Source organism: Seriola aureovittata, chromosome 11 (assembly GCF_021018895.1).
Source record: "Seriola aureovittata isolate HTS-2021-v1 ecotype China chromosome 11, ASM2101889v1, whole genome shotgun sequence".
Classification (NCBI taxonomy): domain Eukaryota; kingdom Metazoa; phylum Chordata; class Actinopteri; order Carangiformes; family Carangidae; genus Seriola; species Seriola aureovittata.
The window spans coordinates 3,840,212-3,859,493 of NC_079374.1; the positions used below are offsets into that span (position 1 = coordinate 3,840,212).

The following is a 19,282-nucleotide window of genomic DNA, read 5'->3' on the forward strand; positions in this document are numbered from 1 at the left end:
ATATGTGTGTGTGTGTATATATATATATATAGTGTATGTGTGTGTGTGTTGACCCCAGCTGTTATTGACCAATGTGGAGTAACACTGACCTGACCCAGAAAACTGAGTCGGCTGGACACGTGCCAGTCTCAGACTCACATGCACATGGACCAACACACATCCTGCGCACACACATACACACACACACACACACATGCGCAAATATACACAACACATATTTCTTTAATGTTCTTTCTTTCTTCCTTATGTGTGTGTGTGTGTGTGTGTGTGTGTGTGTGTGTGTGTGAACCAGACTCACCTTCTTCACCTGGGCCTCCTTGATCTTCTCCAGGGCGAGTCGGATATTCTCTGCCTTCAGCTTGGCAGCCTGCTCCTCCTGCACACACACACACACACACACACACACACACACACACAGTGATGATGACAACAGAAACTACACACAGCTCAGTCAACACAAAACAACAGCACAGACACATTCCTTCCACACTCATTATCCCTCTGTCCGTATTAAGGACACACGTCCTGATTAAAACCCACTTGTCCTCTCACCTGATTCCTCCAACAGGAATTCATCTTTACTTTTGTCAAACAGTCGACGCTTCTGTGTTTTTACATCAAATAAAGTTCAAAATCAGGTATTTAAAAAAAAAAAAAAAAAAACAACTCCAGAAAATCCCAGTGTTTTTTTTTTTTTTTTAATCAGCAGAGTTTTATGTGTTCCTGCTTAATTAGACTTCCTCTTCTTCTTCTTCTTCTTCCTCTTCTTCTTCCAGCAGCTAATAGATTCCACACTGGGTGAAAGAAGATGAGCAGCAGTGCAGGGTTAGTCCAGAGACAAGACAGAGGTGAAACTGTGAGGAGCTATCACACACGTCTGGTTGGCAGCGCAAAGCCAGCCTCTCCTCCTCATCCTCTTCATCATCATCATCATCATCATCATCATCGTCTCTTATCTCATATCACTGTGGCTGTAGGAGACTGGATTAACGCTCTGGCGCTACATGTTTGTAGACAGTTATTGTCCCTCTGGAGGATTATCCAAAAATTTGCCAAATAGCCAAACTAACTGGAAGGTATGAGACTCGGATGGAGATGTGAAGAAAGTGCCGTCTGTTTTCTTTTCCACAACCAAACGCACAACTTATCTCTTTCAGTTTGTCAACCTCCAACAAAATCGCAGATAACCGCCTGTAAGAGGTGAAGCAGTGGAGGACGGATGGAGGAGCAGAAGAAGCCTCGATTTCAGCAGAGCAGAGCGCAGACACTAACACAAGATCTGCAAGCACAAAATAAAAGAGCAGAAGTAGAAACAGAAGTAGAAATAAACAGCACGAGAATCAGGCAGAAACACTGAGCAACCGACTGTCTGTCTGTCTGTTTACACTCTGACTGGCTGAGCTGTATTTTGACTAATCTAGTTATCGACCGACTGAGAGCCAGATTTAGTCGCTGAGTAAACAGAAAATCTACTGACTGATCGTCTGGTTAGAAGCTGACCGTCTGGTTTTTTACCTCCACACACTGACTGACTGATTCACTGACAGATGGAAGTGAAAGATGCTACCTTGTGCTGTCACATCCTCCCTGGCCGAGCGAGACAGAGGGAATGAGAGGAGAGGAAGAGAGAGGGAAGGGTAGAGATGGATGGGGTGGGGGAGGGGCATCGTTGCTGTGCCAACTTACATGCAGAGGCACTGATCCCTTTATTTCAAGCTCTCTCGCCCCCTCCTCGCCGTCTCTCCATTCCCGTTTCGCTCCGTGCAACACAGTCTTCTCGTCTTTCCAATTCTTTCATCTGATTTGTTTTTCCTCCTTGTTTTGTCCTTATCTCACTCTCACTACTTCACCCGCCGTCTCTCTCTCTCCCTCCCTCTCTCTCTCTCTCTGTCTCTCTCTCTCTGTATGTGGTCAGTTTTAGGGAATCTTTCCAGTCACTTCACATGAGCATCTGAATGTCTGTTTGCACCCTAGCGGAGGTGTTCCACTTTAGCCAGTAGGCTTAAACACAAACACAAACAAACACACACACACACACACGAGGATCCATATTGTGAACGAGCGAAAGGGCAGAAGGAAACAAAGATGATGGGGAAGACGAGGAAGAGGAGATTACCAGCCAATCTCCTTATCAGCACCCCGAAAACCCGCTGAAGTACACACACACACACACACACACACACACACACATTCTCGAAGCAGCAGGGAAGCCTACAGCATAAGCTCATAAACAGCTTCATAATGACCGGCCTGTGTTTTGGTTGGCGCCGAACAGAAGATTAAAATGAATGAATTGCATCATCAGTTTGACACATGGAGCGTTGGCATTAAGAGCCGTGACTTGTCAAGGTATCACAATGTAGAAACAATAAATAATAAATTACACAAATCAATGATGATATTAAACTAAACATAGATGACTATGATTAAAGATTACATATATATTATAGGTATTACATTACATTATTATATATCATATAGATATTATAGATGATGAAATTTAGATGATTTTAATTTAAATTACTCAAAAAGCAAGAAATCTGTTTAAAATGTGAGAAAATATATTGTTTCTTTTAGCTGGCACCTAATAATATTTAAACAAAAGGAGTTACATGGGATTCATGTGGTAAAAAGAAATAAATAAATGTAAAAATATAATAAAAGTATGTTGTTGGCAACACTTTATTTTACAGGTTCTTCAATTCCAATTTATTTCCTAACAATCTCTTAAGAAGTTTCCTGGAAAGAAACATGTTTGGCTCCAAATGAAGGTAGAACTTTGTGATTGGTTGGTACACTTCCAATTGTTGCTAAATGCTAAGCTAGCTCAACCTTGAGATTTGTATTCATTCGATTTCATTTATTCATTTCATGTTCATTTGATGGGAGTAGATGCAGAATACACAGACACAACAATTATCCAACGCAATGCATCGTCGCATTTATAGCTACTGTTCGTTTCCAGTGTCCGTCCCCAGGAGGGCTTTTAAAATACAGAGGATATCTACAGACGCAAAATGTTTTTCCCCATGTATGAAGAATAAAGTTTCTAAAATAAATGAACAAGTAATAAATAATCACTGTGTTTTAAATAGAGAAATTTCTATCAATTTCACCGGAAGTCAATAATAAACTCAACAAATAATCTCACTAAAATAACAGTGTCAGAATTTTGTTTCTGTTTTTCCTTTAATTTGAACCAAACTACACGAGTCTTTCCAGGAAACTGTACAGAAATTAAATGTTGTCAAATATGTGATTATGTAATATTAGTAGATTGTGTTTTTAACTGGTAAAAACTTTTCCTCACTGTTGTTAAAATGCTACATTAAAAATAATCTTATTAGCTGTGAACCTTATAATAAAAGTTATTTATTTATATTATAAAAATTGATGCATTTTATAAATATTTAATGTTAATTACCTTTAAATACAACAAAAAAAACCAGCATTAGTGGCAGTGAGCATTTAGAAGAGGTGGAACTGGAAAGACATTAAAAATAAAATGTCTGATAATGTGTTTGGTTACGAAATCAAAAACAAAAAAAAAGCCATATCATATTACGTAAATGTAGACTTAATCTAGCAACATCAATTAGCATCCGCAGCCGTTAAAACTCTAGTGACGCACAGATCTTAGACTTACATAACACCTATTTGAGCTTAAATGCAGCTAAAAACAATGTGGAGATCTGAAATGAATGAAACACAGAGGCTTAAATTTGATAAATTATGTAACACATCATCTGTTAGCGACTTTTAACATTTGAACTAAAAGTGAAACTGTGGCTAAAAGTCCAAGGTTTAATGGCTGCTACAATTAAATGTTTAGCCTATAAAAAACAGTTGGTGTTAGCATGTCCCAGTCTGTGTATCAGACAGTTAGCATTACAGTTAGCGCTTTAATGCTAACTGGCTGTTGTGTCAGTTGTGTTGCAATTCACAATTCGTCATCTACAGACTATGACATGCCTGAGGCAGGAGGCTAACAAGTGTCAGCTATCATCATCTTCATCATCACTGACATCACAGTCATTACTGTCCCCCTCATCTCTGCCTCCAACATCTTCATCATCACATTTAGATTTCCACATAAATATGAGTGTAAAGTTTATTGGGATCAATAATATCTTGACGTTTTACTTTTGAAGAATTTTAAATCTTTTAAAATAATCCAATATAAATAAAACAACACATGGTTGTTGTTGCTGTATGTTTATTATTGTTTCCTAATGGTTTATAATGATTTGATCGTCAATAACCTCCGCAGTCTCGTTATCTACATTTTATTTAGCTATGCTAACGAGCTAGCAAACTGCTCAAAATTTCCACAATTTCTAAACCTTCAGGTCTAAATGTATCTCTACAAGTCATGGATTAACATCTGGGCAGCTGTTAGCTTAATGCTAAACAAACATTTAACAGGTAATGTATATGATTTTAGCATTAATTAATTAGCACTAATTATTTTCAGTTGAAAATCTGAATCTGTATGATGTTTCTACTTAAGTCATTTGCATGAGGCTGAGAAATCTCTTACTTTATTGCTTTTAAAGATCATTGCTTATCATGAATAATAATGTAAATAATGTAATATTAGTGTGTTAATTCATTAACTGGATTTTAATCCATTAAATCCATTGAAAAAACTGATTAAAACAGCTTAATATATTATAATCCATTAATTCATCCATTAATTAAGCAAAATTCTGTCTTTCCTGGTGTGTTTTGGTCTGTCACACTCTCTTATAGCATCTGATCACATTATTATATGGATAAAAAAATATAATTATTTATTCGAGAGAAACCATTCTTTCTGCAGCTTTCTATTTATCCCACCACAGGGATCTTTCTTTTCCTCCCACCGCTGCCGTCAACGTCATTTCCAGCTTGCAGCGTAAACGTTTTTTTCTCTCCATCTCATAGATATTCACTTGACCTACATTATAGAGACACTAAAATTAGCTTCTGCCCAGGAAGGATCCCGCTGCCTTTGAAGTCATAAGGAACATGTCCCTCCTGAGCCGCCATAGGCTCATGAACAGAGCGGAGCGATGCGACTCATGTGGAAGCAGCAGAAGTGGGCCAGCTGTGTGTGTGTGTGTGTGTGTGTGTGTGTGTGTGTGTGTGTGTATGAAAGAGAAAGTGTGTGGGTGGGTTGCAGTTATTGCTGCGGCGGTGTAACACTGACACAGAAAGACTATTCCATATGCAGAGCTACACACACACACACACACACACACACACACACACACACACACACACACACACACACACACACACACACACACACACACCGCTGTACTGGAAGCTGCTCTAATGAGTCCAGATAATTACACCCTCAGCCTAATCACTACTGCAAGAATTAGACTGGCCCCATAGCTCGTAATCTGCCTGCACTGGAATCTCAGCCCCCCCCCCCCCCCCTAATCTGGGACCACAAATTAAAACAAAATCACGTTTTTCCAAGACGCAGCTCAAAGCAACTTCATGCCTGGACTCAGTGGAGTCAGAATAACTGCAGGAGCGAAACACTGAGGGACAATGAGACGGGTTATCTTGGCTCGGTTTAAATCCGCAGCAGTAAAAGCTGGATTTGAAACCAATGGAGATAAATGGATGTTAAAACTAAAACATTAATCTGACTACATTCATTTAATTCTGGAGCTTGTATTGTGCTGTTACTAAAAAAATCCAATACTCTCTGATACGATGGTGCATTAGTGGCGAAAAGGCCACAAAGTACAATTAGATAATTCAGGGATGTTTTACTAGATTGGGTCAAATTATGAGCTTTAAATTGAAGCTTGATCCAGAACTCAGTCTCGGGAAAAATGTTTTGTTTTTTTCTCTGAAGTGAAACAGAGATGAGAAATGAAAAAATGAGGAGGACTTGGAGCAGATTTGTGTGTCTGTGAGCCGCCATTACGAAGACAGCCAAAGCCAAGACGTCCAAATGAGACAGCCCATTGCCAGCCAGCTGCTGTGAGAGAGAGAGAGAGAGAGAGAGAGAGAGAGTGTGTGTGTGTGTGTGTGTGTGTGTGTGTGTGAGTGTGAGTGTTTGTGTGTACACGTGCATGTATATGTTGCTACAGGGAATCACCCCGTCTCTGCACCAAAGAAGATTATCCCTGTAGATCTGGCACATTCCTCTAACATCCAATCAAACGGCCTCATCTGCTTTATCATCCAATCAAATCATGACATCGCCGATCCAACCAGAGGAAAGCCTCCTTGCTTACTCTCTATCTAATGCCTATAAACACACACACACACACACACACACACACACACACACACACAGAGATAAATAAAACTTTGACCTTCGCTATTAAGAAGCCTACAGCTTTAGCTTAACAGCAGCAGAGCCACACTTCTACCCGAGGACATCCATGTATATTATGTCGCAACACATCAGAAATAAAATAAATTCATGAGCTACAACCAAAAATTACAACTTTATTCTAATATTATGACTATTTTCTTGAAATATTATGATTTTATTTTCAAATTTAGGACTTCAACCAGAAAAGCCTCCCAGCAGCACTGACAACAATCAGAGGACTATCTAGCCCCATTATGTGCATTGATCAATGTTTGCTATCACTGAGCTCATGTACTGAGCTCCATTACAACAACTGGCTGAGCTCCAAACACTCATTACCAAGCAGAACAAAGCGAAGCTGCTTCACCGCTTCCTCTCAGGTCACTGCCGCACGCTCTCAGCTTTAACTACTACTGTTTATCTGATGTCCAGGCCTCCCGCTGAAGCTCAGAAAAAAGTTTTAAAAAAACAGTGCAACAGACCAGGAGTCATGTCTGTCGTCACAGAAAATGAACAAAGCCTGAATTAGTGCATATGTCTCTTTGTAATTACACATTTTTTGTATATTCTTAATGGTTATTATCAGAAAAAGATGTACACATGTATCCCAGCTCCGCTCATACAAACAGTAATTCCCCAACAATCTGTATGAAAGACAAAAGCTGCGTCTCAAATCTGACAGGCGGCGGCGGTTGTCGCCCACCTGTCGGCTGCGTCGCTCACTTGACCTCAAACTTCTCGTTTTACTTTCCTGTATGTGTGTGTGCGCGCCGTGTGTCACGTGACATGGACATTAAGGCGCCGATAGACGTGTGCTCCACCTTATTCTTCAGTCGCCATTTTCACAAGTTTGGAAATAGGTTGGTGGTCCCTCCACTTTCCGCTTCGTAGCCAAGATGGCGACCGTTGAGAGTGAGAAGTGTCCATCGTTTTTATGCTCAACCTTTAGGAGCGTTTTGAATGCACCATCCGGGTACGCTGCATGTTGCCGTACCTTCTCCATTATTGATCTTTAGCTTGTTTCCCCTCTTTTATTGATGGAGCTGGTTTCACGGGAACACACAGTACGACCTCTGCTCAGCTGACTTTTAGCAGACACAGAAGCGTGGACCGTCTCACTTACCTGTGCTTAGGTTCTTTAACATGAGTCCGTAATCCCAGTGAGTTTCCCCCAACAGTGTTGTTGAAGCAGTCTCACAGTGCGATCACACAGGAAGTGTGTTAGCAGCTTTACTTGTTTGTAATGTGAGTGTTTTGCATGTTGTCTGTTTGGAGTCTGGTGCCTTCAATCACATCACTGGCACTTTTACTGTCCAATTAGAAGCCGAGACTGCTGTGACAAATAGTATTAGTACTCTCCAAACAAACTTAAATGTAGAATTTTCTCATGGGCAAAATGGTGGAACCTCTGGTAAATAATCGCTTCCGCATTTTACAAAAACTCCTGTGTGATCGGATCCTGGAAAGACTCTTCACTGCAGTCAACCACTGACACACAACAGCAATTAAACCGTCACATGACACACACACACAGCACACATGCAGTCAGCTACAGTTTGATTTCACTCATGCCTTTTCTCAACATTCGGATGAAGCAAACGTTCATGCTTCACAGAGAAAACAAAAGGTTAAATGACCTTTTGCACTGTGGCAGCAGATCAGATCAAACTCTGTCGTCACTGTAACAAACTGCAGCAGCAAACAGGAACCAGGGAGCTGCACAGACCGGTCGCTCACACAAGGAGTATTTTTCCAACCCACAAACACACAGGTGAACACAGTCATGGCCAGTAATCACAAAGCTTTACAGAGTGAAGCCTCAAACACAGTGACACTAATGTGTTTTCTGTTTGTCAGGGGATTCAATAGATTTGTCTTTTCTGCTGTTTCTGTTGTTTACACACGTTTTCATATTTTCCGAATGTTCAGTTATTTCAGGGTTGTTCTACATTTTTGAATCTTTGTTGCACAGAATACCTGCCATGTATGATGGTAAAGTTACTCCAACAAAGGACAGGTACGGTGGCGGTTCTTTCAAGTTTTTACTTTCCTTTAAAACCACGATAAGGACCAAGAGACAACAGCCAATAAATAGCATGTTTGGCAGCTTGAAAAAAAACTGCCAGCATGCCTCTGCCTCTAATATATGTGTTGAATATCAGTGGATCTCCTGATTATTGTCACACAGTGTGACTGGACTCATGGTGACACTGTGTGCTCCTCTAGGTCCTTAAAGTTCCTCCAGTGTAAAGGTCTGTGTCCATGTGTAGTGTGATTATAGATCAGCTCTAGCTTCTATATTAATACTGTGAAAGTATCAAAGCCTCAGTCCACAGAGAAATGCACACAGCCTGTATTCAGAAACTGAGACATAAAAACAGCCGTCAGGACTTCTGGAACTTTGTGATGTCACAACAAAGCAGTCACCAAGCCCCGCCCACCTGGACCCACCATCCAAACCTTGCAGGATTTGGTTTCTCTGAGTGTTTTTACCTGAAATCTGCTGGATCTTTATTTGTTCACTCAGTTCACTCACCGACCTGTTGTTACTAGAGCTCCAGAGAGAAGCTGAGAGACGAGATGTAAAACTACACCGAGATGCTTTTTGGTTCTTAAAACTAAAATTTATGGATCAACACTTCAAATAAGTGTAAAATATGGACCTTTAAACACAGTTGAGTAATTTCTGTCATTTTCATAAATACAAAACTACATGTTTTATATCGATCTACTTTTATGCCCCGCTATGAATGAAACACAGTGAAAAGTTCAAAGTAAAAGTAGAATAATGTGCTGAATTTGTGCTCTACAAAGGCCTTTTTGAATTACAGATTTCCTATTGGTATTTTTTTTCTTCTCATTATCACAATAATGATTTGTTTGTATGGAAATCATGTCACTGCTCCACTTTATTTCAGGTCACGTTCAGTCATTAGAAACAAGTTTAAAAATGTGTCTGACGCTTCCGGAGAATCTCGGGCCTCGTGGGCAGAAATTTTCCAGCAGGACAAACAGATTGGTTGTTTTAATCAGGCTACAGTCGCACCAGTGTTAGACTGCACACTGGTGCGAAGAGTCATGAAAGCAAACTTGAGACCCCGGTGTGCCGCAGCCTCTGTAAAGCTTTGTGAATATACACCAGCAGCCAAACAGGACATGTCATGATACATCACATGACCACAAACAAACCCGCCGTTATTCAACACTACAGAGGAGGACAGGGCAGAAAAATGGAGGTGAAAAGAAGAGGAATAAGCATGCAAGGTGACCATGACTCATCCGGAGTGAAACAACATGCATGTACAAAGAGGAGGAGGGGACGGGGGGAGGGGCGCAGGATGTCGGCATGCGAGAGAAGTGGGGAGGCGTGCAGTAATGAATGGGGGGTGTCACCTTGGTCAGCAGGTGGGTAGGTTTTCCTGCTATGTTTCTCAGAATCAGAGAGGTTTCCCTGTCCAGATAGGAGTGCTTTAAAGAGAGAGAGAGAGAGAGACAGAGAGTCCCGATGAATTAATCTGCTGTTTGATTGGTTGGATGTGGCAGTTTAGCAGAAAGCTGTGCGGTGAAGCAGAGATCAGCAGCGGGAAAACATCAGCATCGTCGGTGAAGTAGTCAGAGACAGAAACCTGCGAAGAGCTGTACACATCATAAAAACAGGTTACAGTGATGATACAGCTACGCTGGGAAAAAGGAAATGTTAAGACACATTAACCAACGGTCTGATAAAGCTTAGAGTTTGTTTTCACCCAGACTAGATCAATACCATCAGGAAGGATCCTGTAACACACCAGTCTGTGATGTGCAACACACTCAAACTGATATACTGTGATGCAGTGCTTTCATTTTATCTTTCAGTTTTCTTCGACCTGCGCAGTCTACTGAATATGATTTAAAAATTCCTAAAGCAGAAAAGTTACGTTTTCTCCGCCCCTCAAAGTGGTTTCTCACCAGGAGCAGGTGTTGACGACTGTCGCTTGACGACAGCTTCAGCCATTGTTGCGTTTACAAGACAAGAGGTTATAAAATACGTCCTCTGAGCAGCGCTACGTCTTCAGGACAGACTGGAGGCTACAGTGAGTCACTGTCAGAAAGACCAGACAGGCCGGCGCTAGCTGGTTAGCATGCTAACTTCAGTAGAAGAAAAGACGTGATAGAGACAAAAGAAGTTAACACTGGTGTTTCTCTCCACTGAAGTTTTAATGCTGAACTCACAGCGTTTCTTTTAGACCGTTGAGTAGACAGCCATTAATGCTAACACTAGCAATTTAGCTATAGCTTTATTTACAGTCTATGGTTGAAACTAGCTGTTAACTGTTAATGAGTTTTATCGACGGTTTATCTGCCGGTCGAAGGTTGTGACAAACTGTATTGATATCGACTCACTCAGTCTCAGTTCTGCTGTTTAGCTGATAAAATCCACCCTGATAAAAACCATATTAAGTTTCCCAGTAACGTCTGGAGTCTCATTACGCTTCAGATAACAAACTACAGTGGACTACTGGAGTCCTGTTAACATTTCCTTGGGAGATAAAGGTTAAATAATTCAAGTAGAAACAAGTTTACAGTCACTACTGCTTCAGGCTTTACTGGAGGGAGAGTGGAGAGAGAAAAAACAAAAACAGGGCAGACACACAGACAGGATTTTAACTCCAGGCCAACGGGGTCCCAGACAGACTTTTATTAATTATTTATCTGCTCAATTATTCACCATATTACTCTTATTTACTGACATTGTGGACTCCACCAACAGACACGAGCCAAATCAGTGAGATTTATATAATCCCACATACATGAGAGTCACCAGTTCATCCTGTAGCAGGTTTCCCAGTCCGTCCAGTCTGGAGCCACAGCAGATTTGATCCTTTTTATAAGAGGATCCAGTCCCAGTTTGCTTTTCTGATCTGATTGTGATACGCCAGGATATTTCCCAAGATTATTGTATTGGAATAAAAATATCCATCTCCTCAAACGATATAAATTAATTGTTTAATTTAATGTTATCAGAGAGACACTGTGGAAATCTCGACAACAATAAAGAAATCTACACTTTATTTTCCAACACTCACACACCATCTGCGCCCATCTTTAATAAACTGTGCGTGTGCTTCAATCACTAGAAACCATTTTATAGAAAGCATTAGTTCTTTCATGATAACCACAGATTAAAAATAATATTTAGGTCATACACACGGACATGTACTAATGCAAACACACACACGATTACAGTCAGCTTCTCCCTTTGGCCAAGATCTGACCAACCACATCCAAGTGTGTGTGTGTTGATGTCCTCTAGGATACAGTAATCAAGAAGACAAGTGCCCCTATATGTTACTGTCCATAGGAAGACTAGTAATATGTATCTTTATCCGTGACACAGCGACCCTCCGATTAAAGAGCTTATATCTGAAAACCAACACGCCGTTCATCCGTTACTCCTCCTGGGACGTCCAGCTGAGTCCTGCAACAATTCAGTGGAGATTTAGTGAGTCCTAAAACTTTCTTATTTTTTACTGCCCTTAATAGAGTGAGCGTGTAAAGGAGGGATTCAAAGTGCAGCAGTCCCAGTTTCTAATGAGCTGGACTCATGGGAGCAGCACTCTCTCCTCTAATCCGTCTCTTTTTGTTTTCCTCTCTCCGTCTCTTCGTCTCTTACTTTTCTTTTTAGATGCGTCACTCTTCGCTTCTCTCTCTGAATTCGCCTTTTACTTTCCATCATTGTCTTCTCCTAATTCCTTTATCATCTTCAGCCATTTGCTGAATCACTCTGGCTTCTCATCTCATTATTCTAATTTTATTCTTTCCTTCACCCCCCCCCCTCCAGTTCTCTCCATCTTCCTCTCCATTGCTGCTGCTCTCTCAGATTCGCTGTGTGCACTGGATGAACTGGAGCAGTAACCCAGTTTCCCGCTCACTGAACAGGTTTTGTCTTTGCAGTGCAGCTTTTTGGCTTGAGCAAGGCACTAAGAACAACAAGGTTTGGGGATAAATTCCCTCAGCAGCCACCAGGGTCAGAAACATTTGGGATTGAGGAAGAAATGCTTAAAAAAAACCTTGTGAAATGGAAAATTCATGGTAAAAAACCAACCGTTATAATCGCTCTGAGCTGTTTTTTGGCGTTATATTTGTTCACATCTGACTACGTAGGTGATTCAGGGAAGATTATGACCGTGGCTTTTCTTTCTCAGTCTAATCTTGGACAGAAAAACTGAGCGGGGTTGGCGATAAAAGAAGCGAGGACGCAGCCCGAAGCAGCAGGAACCGTCAGCACCACACAGCCAGCAGCCAACACAAAACACTGCTGCAGCGAAACCTAGAACAACCTACACTGTAAAACAAACAAAAAATAAAACTCAAGAGCGAGGAAAGGTGGACTGTTGGGAAACAACACAAGTGTTAGTAAAGTCGAGGAAAAACAGACTTGAAGCCAAAAGAAAAAGACGATATCTCTCTTTAGAAATGCAATCGTCTGATAAAACAGGTGATATTTTACAATACTGGAGTTGTGAATCTGTAAATTATGTTTTCCCCTCATTCCTGCTGAACGACCTGCTTTTATTTCATGTGTTGATCTCAACTGAAATGCAGATTGGTTTGAAAATGACAGCACTGCATCACTTGGATTGTGATGGATTTCTGCAAAAACAAAAACATCCATCCATCTAAAAACTGTTCAAAACTGAACAACAAGACATGTACAGTAATGTAAAGCACGTGGTCTTTTACATTCCTCCCATTTGAGTCTGAAACGTTAATGTAGGCTGATAAATTTCCCTGTATTTGAAATGCTATTATCGTCTGACGCACATTATCTCTCCCTAATCTGCTTGAAACGATCGCAGACTCAGCGTAATCCCAGCCGGTGGACAGACAGGTGTTAGAGAGGTGGATCCAGTCAAATCACCATCCTGCTGCTAAAAGCCCGGAAATGTAATTAGCAGTGACGTATCTTGCTGTGATGGAGGCCTCGGTTCATTTCTGTGTACAGGAGACGCGGTGTTGAAGCATCTGCCGAGCTAACGAGTTAATGTTGATGTATCTGAATGAGGCATCCACCATTAGTGCGTTTGATAATTGCAGCAGCATGATAGTGAGCTGCAGCTAACAGCATTAGTTCTGGTTTCTTTTAAACCCCTGTGTGTTTCAGTCGATGCTACACTCCAGTTCCCAGTTTATTAGGAACACCTAGCTAAAGCTAATCCAACAGTCCTGCAGTAAATCTTCCCTGTATGAAGACTTCCATGTTCATCTTTTATTGACACTGTTTCCTCGAGGTGTTGTGATCATTTTGCAGGATGTGGCGTGTGTCACTGTTGAATTGTATTGTATCATACAGAGAGGTGTTTCTGTTCTTTAATCTACCCTCAGTGATAGAAACGGGGCCGGACAAACACTTCTCAATATAATACAATACAGTTCAACAGCACCACAGACTGCAGCCTCCAAAATGGCCGTAAAGTTGAATCAATAATTCTCTGAATCAATTTCAACACAAACCGAACATTATAACCTTCATGCAGGAGGATTTACTGCAGGACTGTTTCATTAGACTGCATTAGTTATAGCTGGGTGTTCCTAATAAACTCAAAGTAGAGGACACACACAGAGAGTGAGGAAACAAATGTGTGTTCACGGGTTTCCTCAGATACAGAAACAGATTTGTGTCGGATTCTGATTGTTGGAGATGTTTTCTTCAGTTGACGCTCGCTCTGGTGCCGGTCTTACAAAGAGCTCTGGATGTGGATGATGATGAATTTGTTGCATCTTCACCTTGGAGAGCAATTAATCTGACGGATGCTGTAGTTATTATTCATTCCCTTTCCCCCCACATTGTCTAAAACCGGGGATTTCAAAGTGTGAGACTGTGGGACTCCCCCTCTGACAAACCTTGGAAAAAGGTGCCTCCCCTTTGTTGACTTGCTTTGTTTCGCTCAGTTCCTGGATGCCTATAGGATCATGATTGTGTTATTTGATTCCATAGACATTCAACAATTGAGCCTAGACGGCCTCAAGCTGCTGTTTGTGATAACTTGAGACCAAATAAATCCATATAAAAAGGTCTGTCCTAAGGCTTTTATTAGTTTTCTGACTCTGGGAAAAACAGTAAAGTTCCTCAAATCTACTGCAACTCTGAACTATGTCTTTAACCGAATCACACACATTTAGGCCAATTCACCTGATCACCTGTAATATTTTTTCTCTACCATTCACTGAGCCTCCCCTGAAACGGCCTGGAGCCCGTCCCCGAAGACGCCCACCTCAAGGTGAAACATACGAATCCTTCACTCATTCTTTCTGTTCACGTACCTCTGTGATGTGATGACCTTGACTGGCGCCCTCAGCTTGACCTGTGGACTGCTGACCGTCCGACTCATTGGAGCGGAGGACGCTGTCCAACGAATCCATGGAGGAAGCAGAGTTAACAGAAACCCCGGACGCCGAGGTGACGGAGGAGCGCGAGGAGTGGACGATTGAACGCACCTGAAAGAGAGAGAGAGAACAGAGCAGGGCTGTCGGTCTCAGACCTGGAGAAACTAAAAGTCAGGTGGAGACTTTACAACTCCAAATACTAGAGCTCCCAATTCAATGATGTACAGTTGATAAGTTAAAACCTCCGTTTACCTCGTGGTCGCTGACCGTGCCGACCGATCCCGTGCGTCGGTGCTGGCGCTGGGAGGATGCGGGCCGCCGCATCGTGGCTGATGTATAGGTGGAGGCGGAGCTGAGGGAGTGGGAGGAGCTCTGACGAGCAGCCTCGTCCATGCTGAGAGACGCCTGAAGAAGAACAAGAAGAAGAAGAAGAAGGGAAGAAATGACATAAGATGGGGCGGGATCAAACTTTATTTTTTACATTTTACCACATACATTGATGGCAGTATGAATATGCATCAAATAATAAATCTCTGAGGGAAATGTAAGACTCTAGGTTAAGGGCAGTTTGCAGGTCAGTCCATTTAAATAGTGTAAAGTACCTGAATGTTAGTGTGAATATGAGGGACACCGAGGGTTAATTTCACAAGTGAACCCTGAAAGAGTCGGTGTATGTACGTGTTTCACTGAGCATCGTTTTCTCCACTAAAGTTCTGGTTTCCAACCTTTTACAACTGGAACAAACACAGTATCTAAAAAGGTTCAGTTTGGAGGAAATCTACTGCTCGACCACAGAAACAAGTTTCCGTCTTTGCCTCCAGTTCACTCTGACCTATTTCTGTTGGTTTGCTGCATCAAGAAAAACCCACCGTGTCTGCGTTCCTTTCATTCTTGAATTTCCCCAGACTTCTGTGACCCTGATGAGGCAACTGTTTGGGTAAACAGTTTAATTCAAAGTTTAGAATTCGACTTCTTGTTGTGAAACACCCATCAGACCAATCCCCGCAGTTTTACAAACACCCGAACGTGGCTGTATTTTTGGTTTACGTTATAATAAATGTGTTTTTGGTGAATATGAGTTGATTGAATGAACAAATTTCTTGATATTTACTCTTTATTCTCATGCACTGCATCATTACAAACACACCTTCTCCAGCTGGGCGGTGATGTCGTCCAGACTGAAGTTAGAAGCCAGCGCCGGTCTCCCATGATGCCCGGTGGGAGCTCTGATCGTGCCGGCCGGCGACGCCCTGGTGCTGCTGCTGCTGCTGCTCGCCCCGCTGCTGCCGCCCCCACCGCTGACACCGCTACTGCTGCCACCGCCACCACCTCCGGCGCTGCTGCTCCCTGCTGGCTGCTGCCTGCCACTGCGCCCTGCTGGAGGCTTCTGACGGACCTGCAGACGAAGAGACTCAGTATTAAAACCTTAAAATGACTAGATTTTAATAAACACGACAACCACAGGTACGTGGGCGTGCGTGTACCTTGGTGTCGGTCAGCCCCAGGCGAGCCAGGCTGCCGGCGCTGTTGGGTTTTGTGTTGATGGTGCTGAGTTCCTGTTCGATGGAGCAGAGATCAGCCATGAGAGCGTCCAGATCCACGTTCTCGCCCTGATTCAACGCCTCTGCAGACAGACGGATGTCAGGATATGAGACAAACTGATCAAATCACAATGAGGAATTAAAGAAAATTAAAGTGTGTGTGTTGTGTGTATATATATATATATATATATATATATATATATATATATATATGTGTGTGTGTGTGTGTCTGACCATTGATGTTGTAGATGGAGAATCTGTAGGTTAAGTTGGCCATGTTGGTCTCCTGTCTGAGGGGAGCTTTCTGCTGAGGAGGCCGCTCCGGGCGGCCGTCATCCAGACTCTGGACGGATCGAGAGAAAAAGAAAAAGAAGGTATCAGTTTGTGTGTGAATGTATGAATGAAAACCATTTTTTTTTACTCTTTACTACAGTTTAACTCAGTCTGACAAGCTGAGTCTCATACTGTACCTTTAAATCTAGGTAACAAAATAAGGTGTCCCACTAACTAAAACTTCCATTGCCAATAAATCTGTTTATTCATTTTACAATCAAGCAAACAGTTAGTTTATTAAATGGTGAAAAATGGCACAAAAACAAAAGTGAGTCACAGTTTCCCTGAGACCAAAATCGCTTCTTCTAAAGTCTAAAACCTAAATACATCAAATTGGCAATTATCTCAAACAGACAAAACCAGCTGTAACCACATAATGTTCAGCACTTTTGCTAATCATTTCAGAACTAAACAATATGGCCACTCATGGTGCAAACCTTAAAGCTCCATATTTTCTTCTTCTGTGTTTTATTTGAAGTGTTAATTCCTATTTGTTGTGACATCACAAAGTTCCAGAAGTCCTGACGGCTGGTTTTAAGGCTCAGTTTCTGAATACAGGCCGTGTGCATTTCTCTGTGGACTGAGGCTTTGATACTTTCACAGTATTAATATAGAAGCTAGAGCTGATCTATAATCAATCTACACATGGACACAGACCTTTACACTGGAGGAGCTTTAAAATCTTTTAACCATACTAATGATAAAAAGCTAAAATAAGTTTTCATAACAATATATAACAATATATGACTATATGTAGGATCTATTTCTGTGTGTGTGTGTGTGTGTGTGTGTGTGTGTGTGTGTGTGTGTGTGTGTGTGTGTGTATGTGTGTGTGTGTGTGTGTGTGTGTACCTGTGTGAGTTTGTCCAGCTCTCCCAGCCAGGCTCCAAACATCTTATCCAGGTCCTGGTCCTCCTTATCACTGTCCTCCTCTTCCTCCTCCTCTTCCTCCCTGACCTCCACCTCCTCGTCTGACACATGGTCCATCTGAGGAGAAGAGGAAGCAAGAAAAGCGAAGAAGAGAAAAGAGGAGAAGAAAAAGAAAGAGAAGGAGAAGGAGACACTGGTTAATTCTCCTGCAGCTGCAAGAGAGAGTTTGATCTCTCAGCTCCATCTAGTGGCCAACAGGCTGTACTGCACTTCATATTACATTCTGATTTCATGCATTTCTCTCTAAGTAAACAGCAGCGGAAACATCAACTCTTAGATCACCATTATTGCAAGCAACCAAAATAAGCAGGTCAATGGTCACAACCGAACTGTGGGACAAAATAATCCCAAAAACATTTGACCACAGGTTTTGGAAATCCACATAAAAAGGATTCTTGAACCCTTTCTAAAGCTTGTTCGCACTTAGATGAAGACAAATTTAAAAAGCTGTAATAAAAAATCAAAAAATCAAAGATGACAATTAAAAGCCTGTTTGTGACAGAACACAGCTGGTGAAAATATAAATGAACTGAATCAGAAAACAACTCGAGCAAATGAACTTTTAAAGAGACAAAGTCCAGCTGTATTCAATAAAACAAACAGGATACAGATTCCTCAAAATATGCCATGCCCTCCTGTTAAAACATGCGACTTGTCTTAATGAAGGCGTTTGAAGTGCTTTTTAGAAGCTTTTCAGAAGAGACAGGGACACGAATAAGAGCTGAGCAGAGACATTTTTGTCTCCCATGTCAAAGAAGTTTGGTCAAATGTTCTGTCAGTCTGTTCTGCCAAGAAACACTTTGTTCCATAGTAAAAACAAAAAAATTGAAAACTGCTCCTCAGATACCAGAGTTTAATGTTATCAATATTCATAATCCACTAGTTAATGGTTACAAATGATCTCGACCTTTCCTCTACTATTAGCATGTTACTCGCTAATCTTAAAGGTCCCATATTTTCTTCTTCTTCTGTGTTTTATTCTGAGTGTTGATCCATGAGAAGATATATTTGTGGTTTTAAGTTTTACATCTCCTCTCTCAGGCTTCTCTCTGGAGCTCTAGCAACAACAGGTTGGTGAACCAATCAGAAGAGAGGAGGCTCTGAGCCTCTCTTCTGAATCCTGCAAGGTTTGGATGGTGGGTCCAGGTGGGCGGGGCTTGGTGACTGCTTTGTTGTGACATCACAAAGTTCCAGAAGTCCTGACGGCTGGTTTTAAGGCTCAGTTTCTGAATACAGGCTGTGTGCATTTCTCTGTGGACTGAGGCTTTGATACTTTCACAGTATTAATATAGAAGCTAGAGCTGATCTATAATCACACTACACATGGACACAGACCTTTAGACTATATGAGACCTTTAACAACAAATACCAAAATCAAAACATGACATTTTTACAGCAACTTAATGCCCCCAGGTGATAAACTTCTATGTCCACTACGGCCGTTAACACTGCAGCCACCAGACTGTCTTCTTCTTTGACCTTTTGTCTTGTCTCCTTCTGCACTAAAGACATGTCAGCTTTGTACTGAACAAAAATAATCTTGAACATATTTACAATAAAACACGACAGTCCTGATGTTAACAGGGTTAAGAAGAAATTGATTTGACGTCTCAACCCTTCTCTCTTCCTGTTTACAGGAAGACAAAAGTGGTCTCTTCCACAGTCTAAAAATAATAATAATAATAATGATAATAATAATCATAAACTTGATTTATAACAAACAAATACAAGAAGAATTCCAGGGAGAAATCAGGGGAGAGGTTATGAGAGATTAAGGCAGCGTGTG

The 19,282-nt window shown here is 41.5% G+C and overlaps 1 protein-coding gene across 5 annotated transcripts in view; it reads right to left on the minus strand.

The window, feature by feature from the left end:
• raph1a (Ras association (RalGDS/AF-6) and pleckstrin homology domains 1a) overlaps nt 1–19,282 on the minus strand; it is an 80,528-nt gene that overhangs the window by 31,964 nt on the left and 29,282 nt on the right. For 2 of the 5 annotated variants that reach the window (XM_056389008.1, XM_056389006.1), the window contains 8 exons: nt 17,419–17,553; nt 16,468–16,576; nt 16,177–16,316; nt 15,840–16,088; nt 15,562–15,621; nt 14,945–15,097; nt 14,630–14,803; nt 9,719–9,793 (listed from right to left, as the gene is read on the minus strand). In XM_056389008.1, coding sequence (XP_056244983.1) covers nt 9,719–9,793; nt 14,630–14,803; nt 14,945–15,097; nt 15,562–15,621; nt 15,840–16,088; nt 16,177–16,316; nt 16,468–16,576; nt 17,419–17,553 — 1,095 coding nt within the window. Of the gene's footprint in view, nt 1–298; nt 377–9,718; nt 9,794–14,629; nt 14,804–14,944; nt 15,098–15,561; nt 15,622–15,839; nt 16,089–16,176; nt 16,317–16,467; nt 16,577–17,418; nt 17,554–19,282 lie in introns of all 5 variants that reach the window. The other 3 variants (XM_056389007.1, XM_056389010.1, XM_056389009.1) reach the window with 3 other exon arrangements.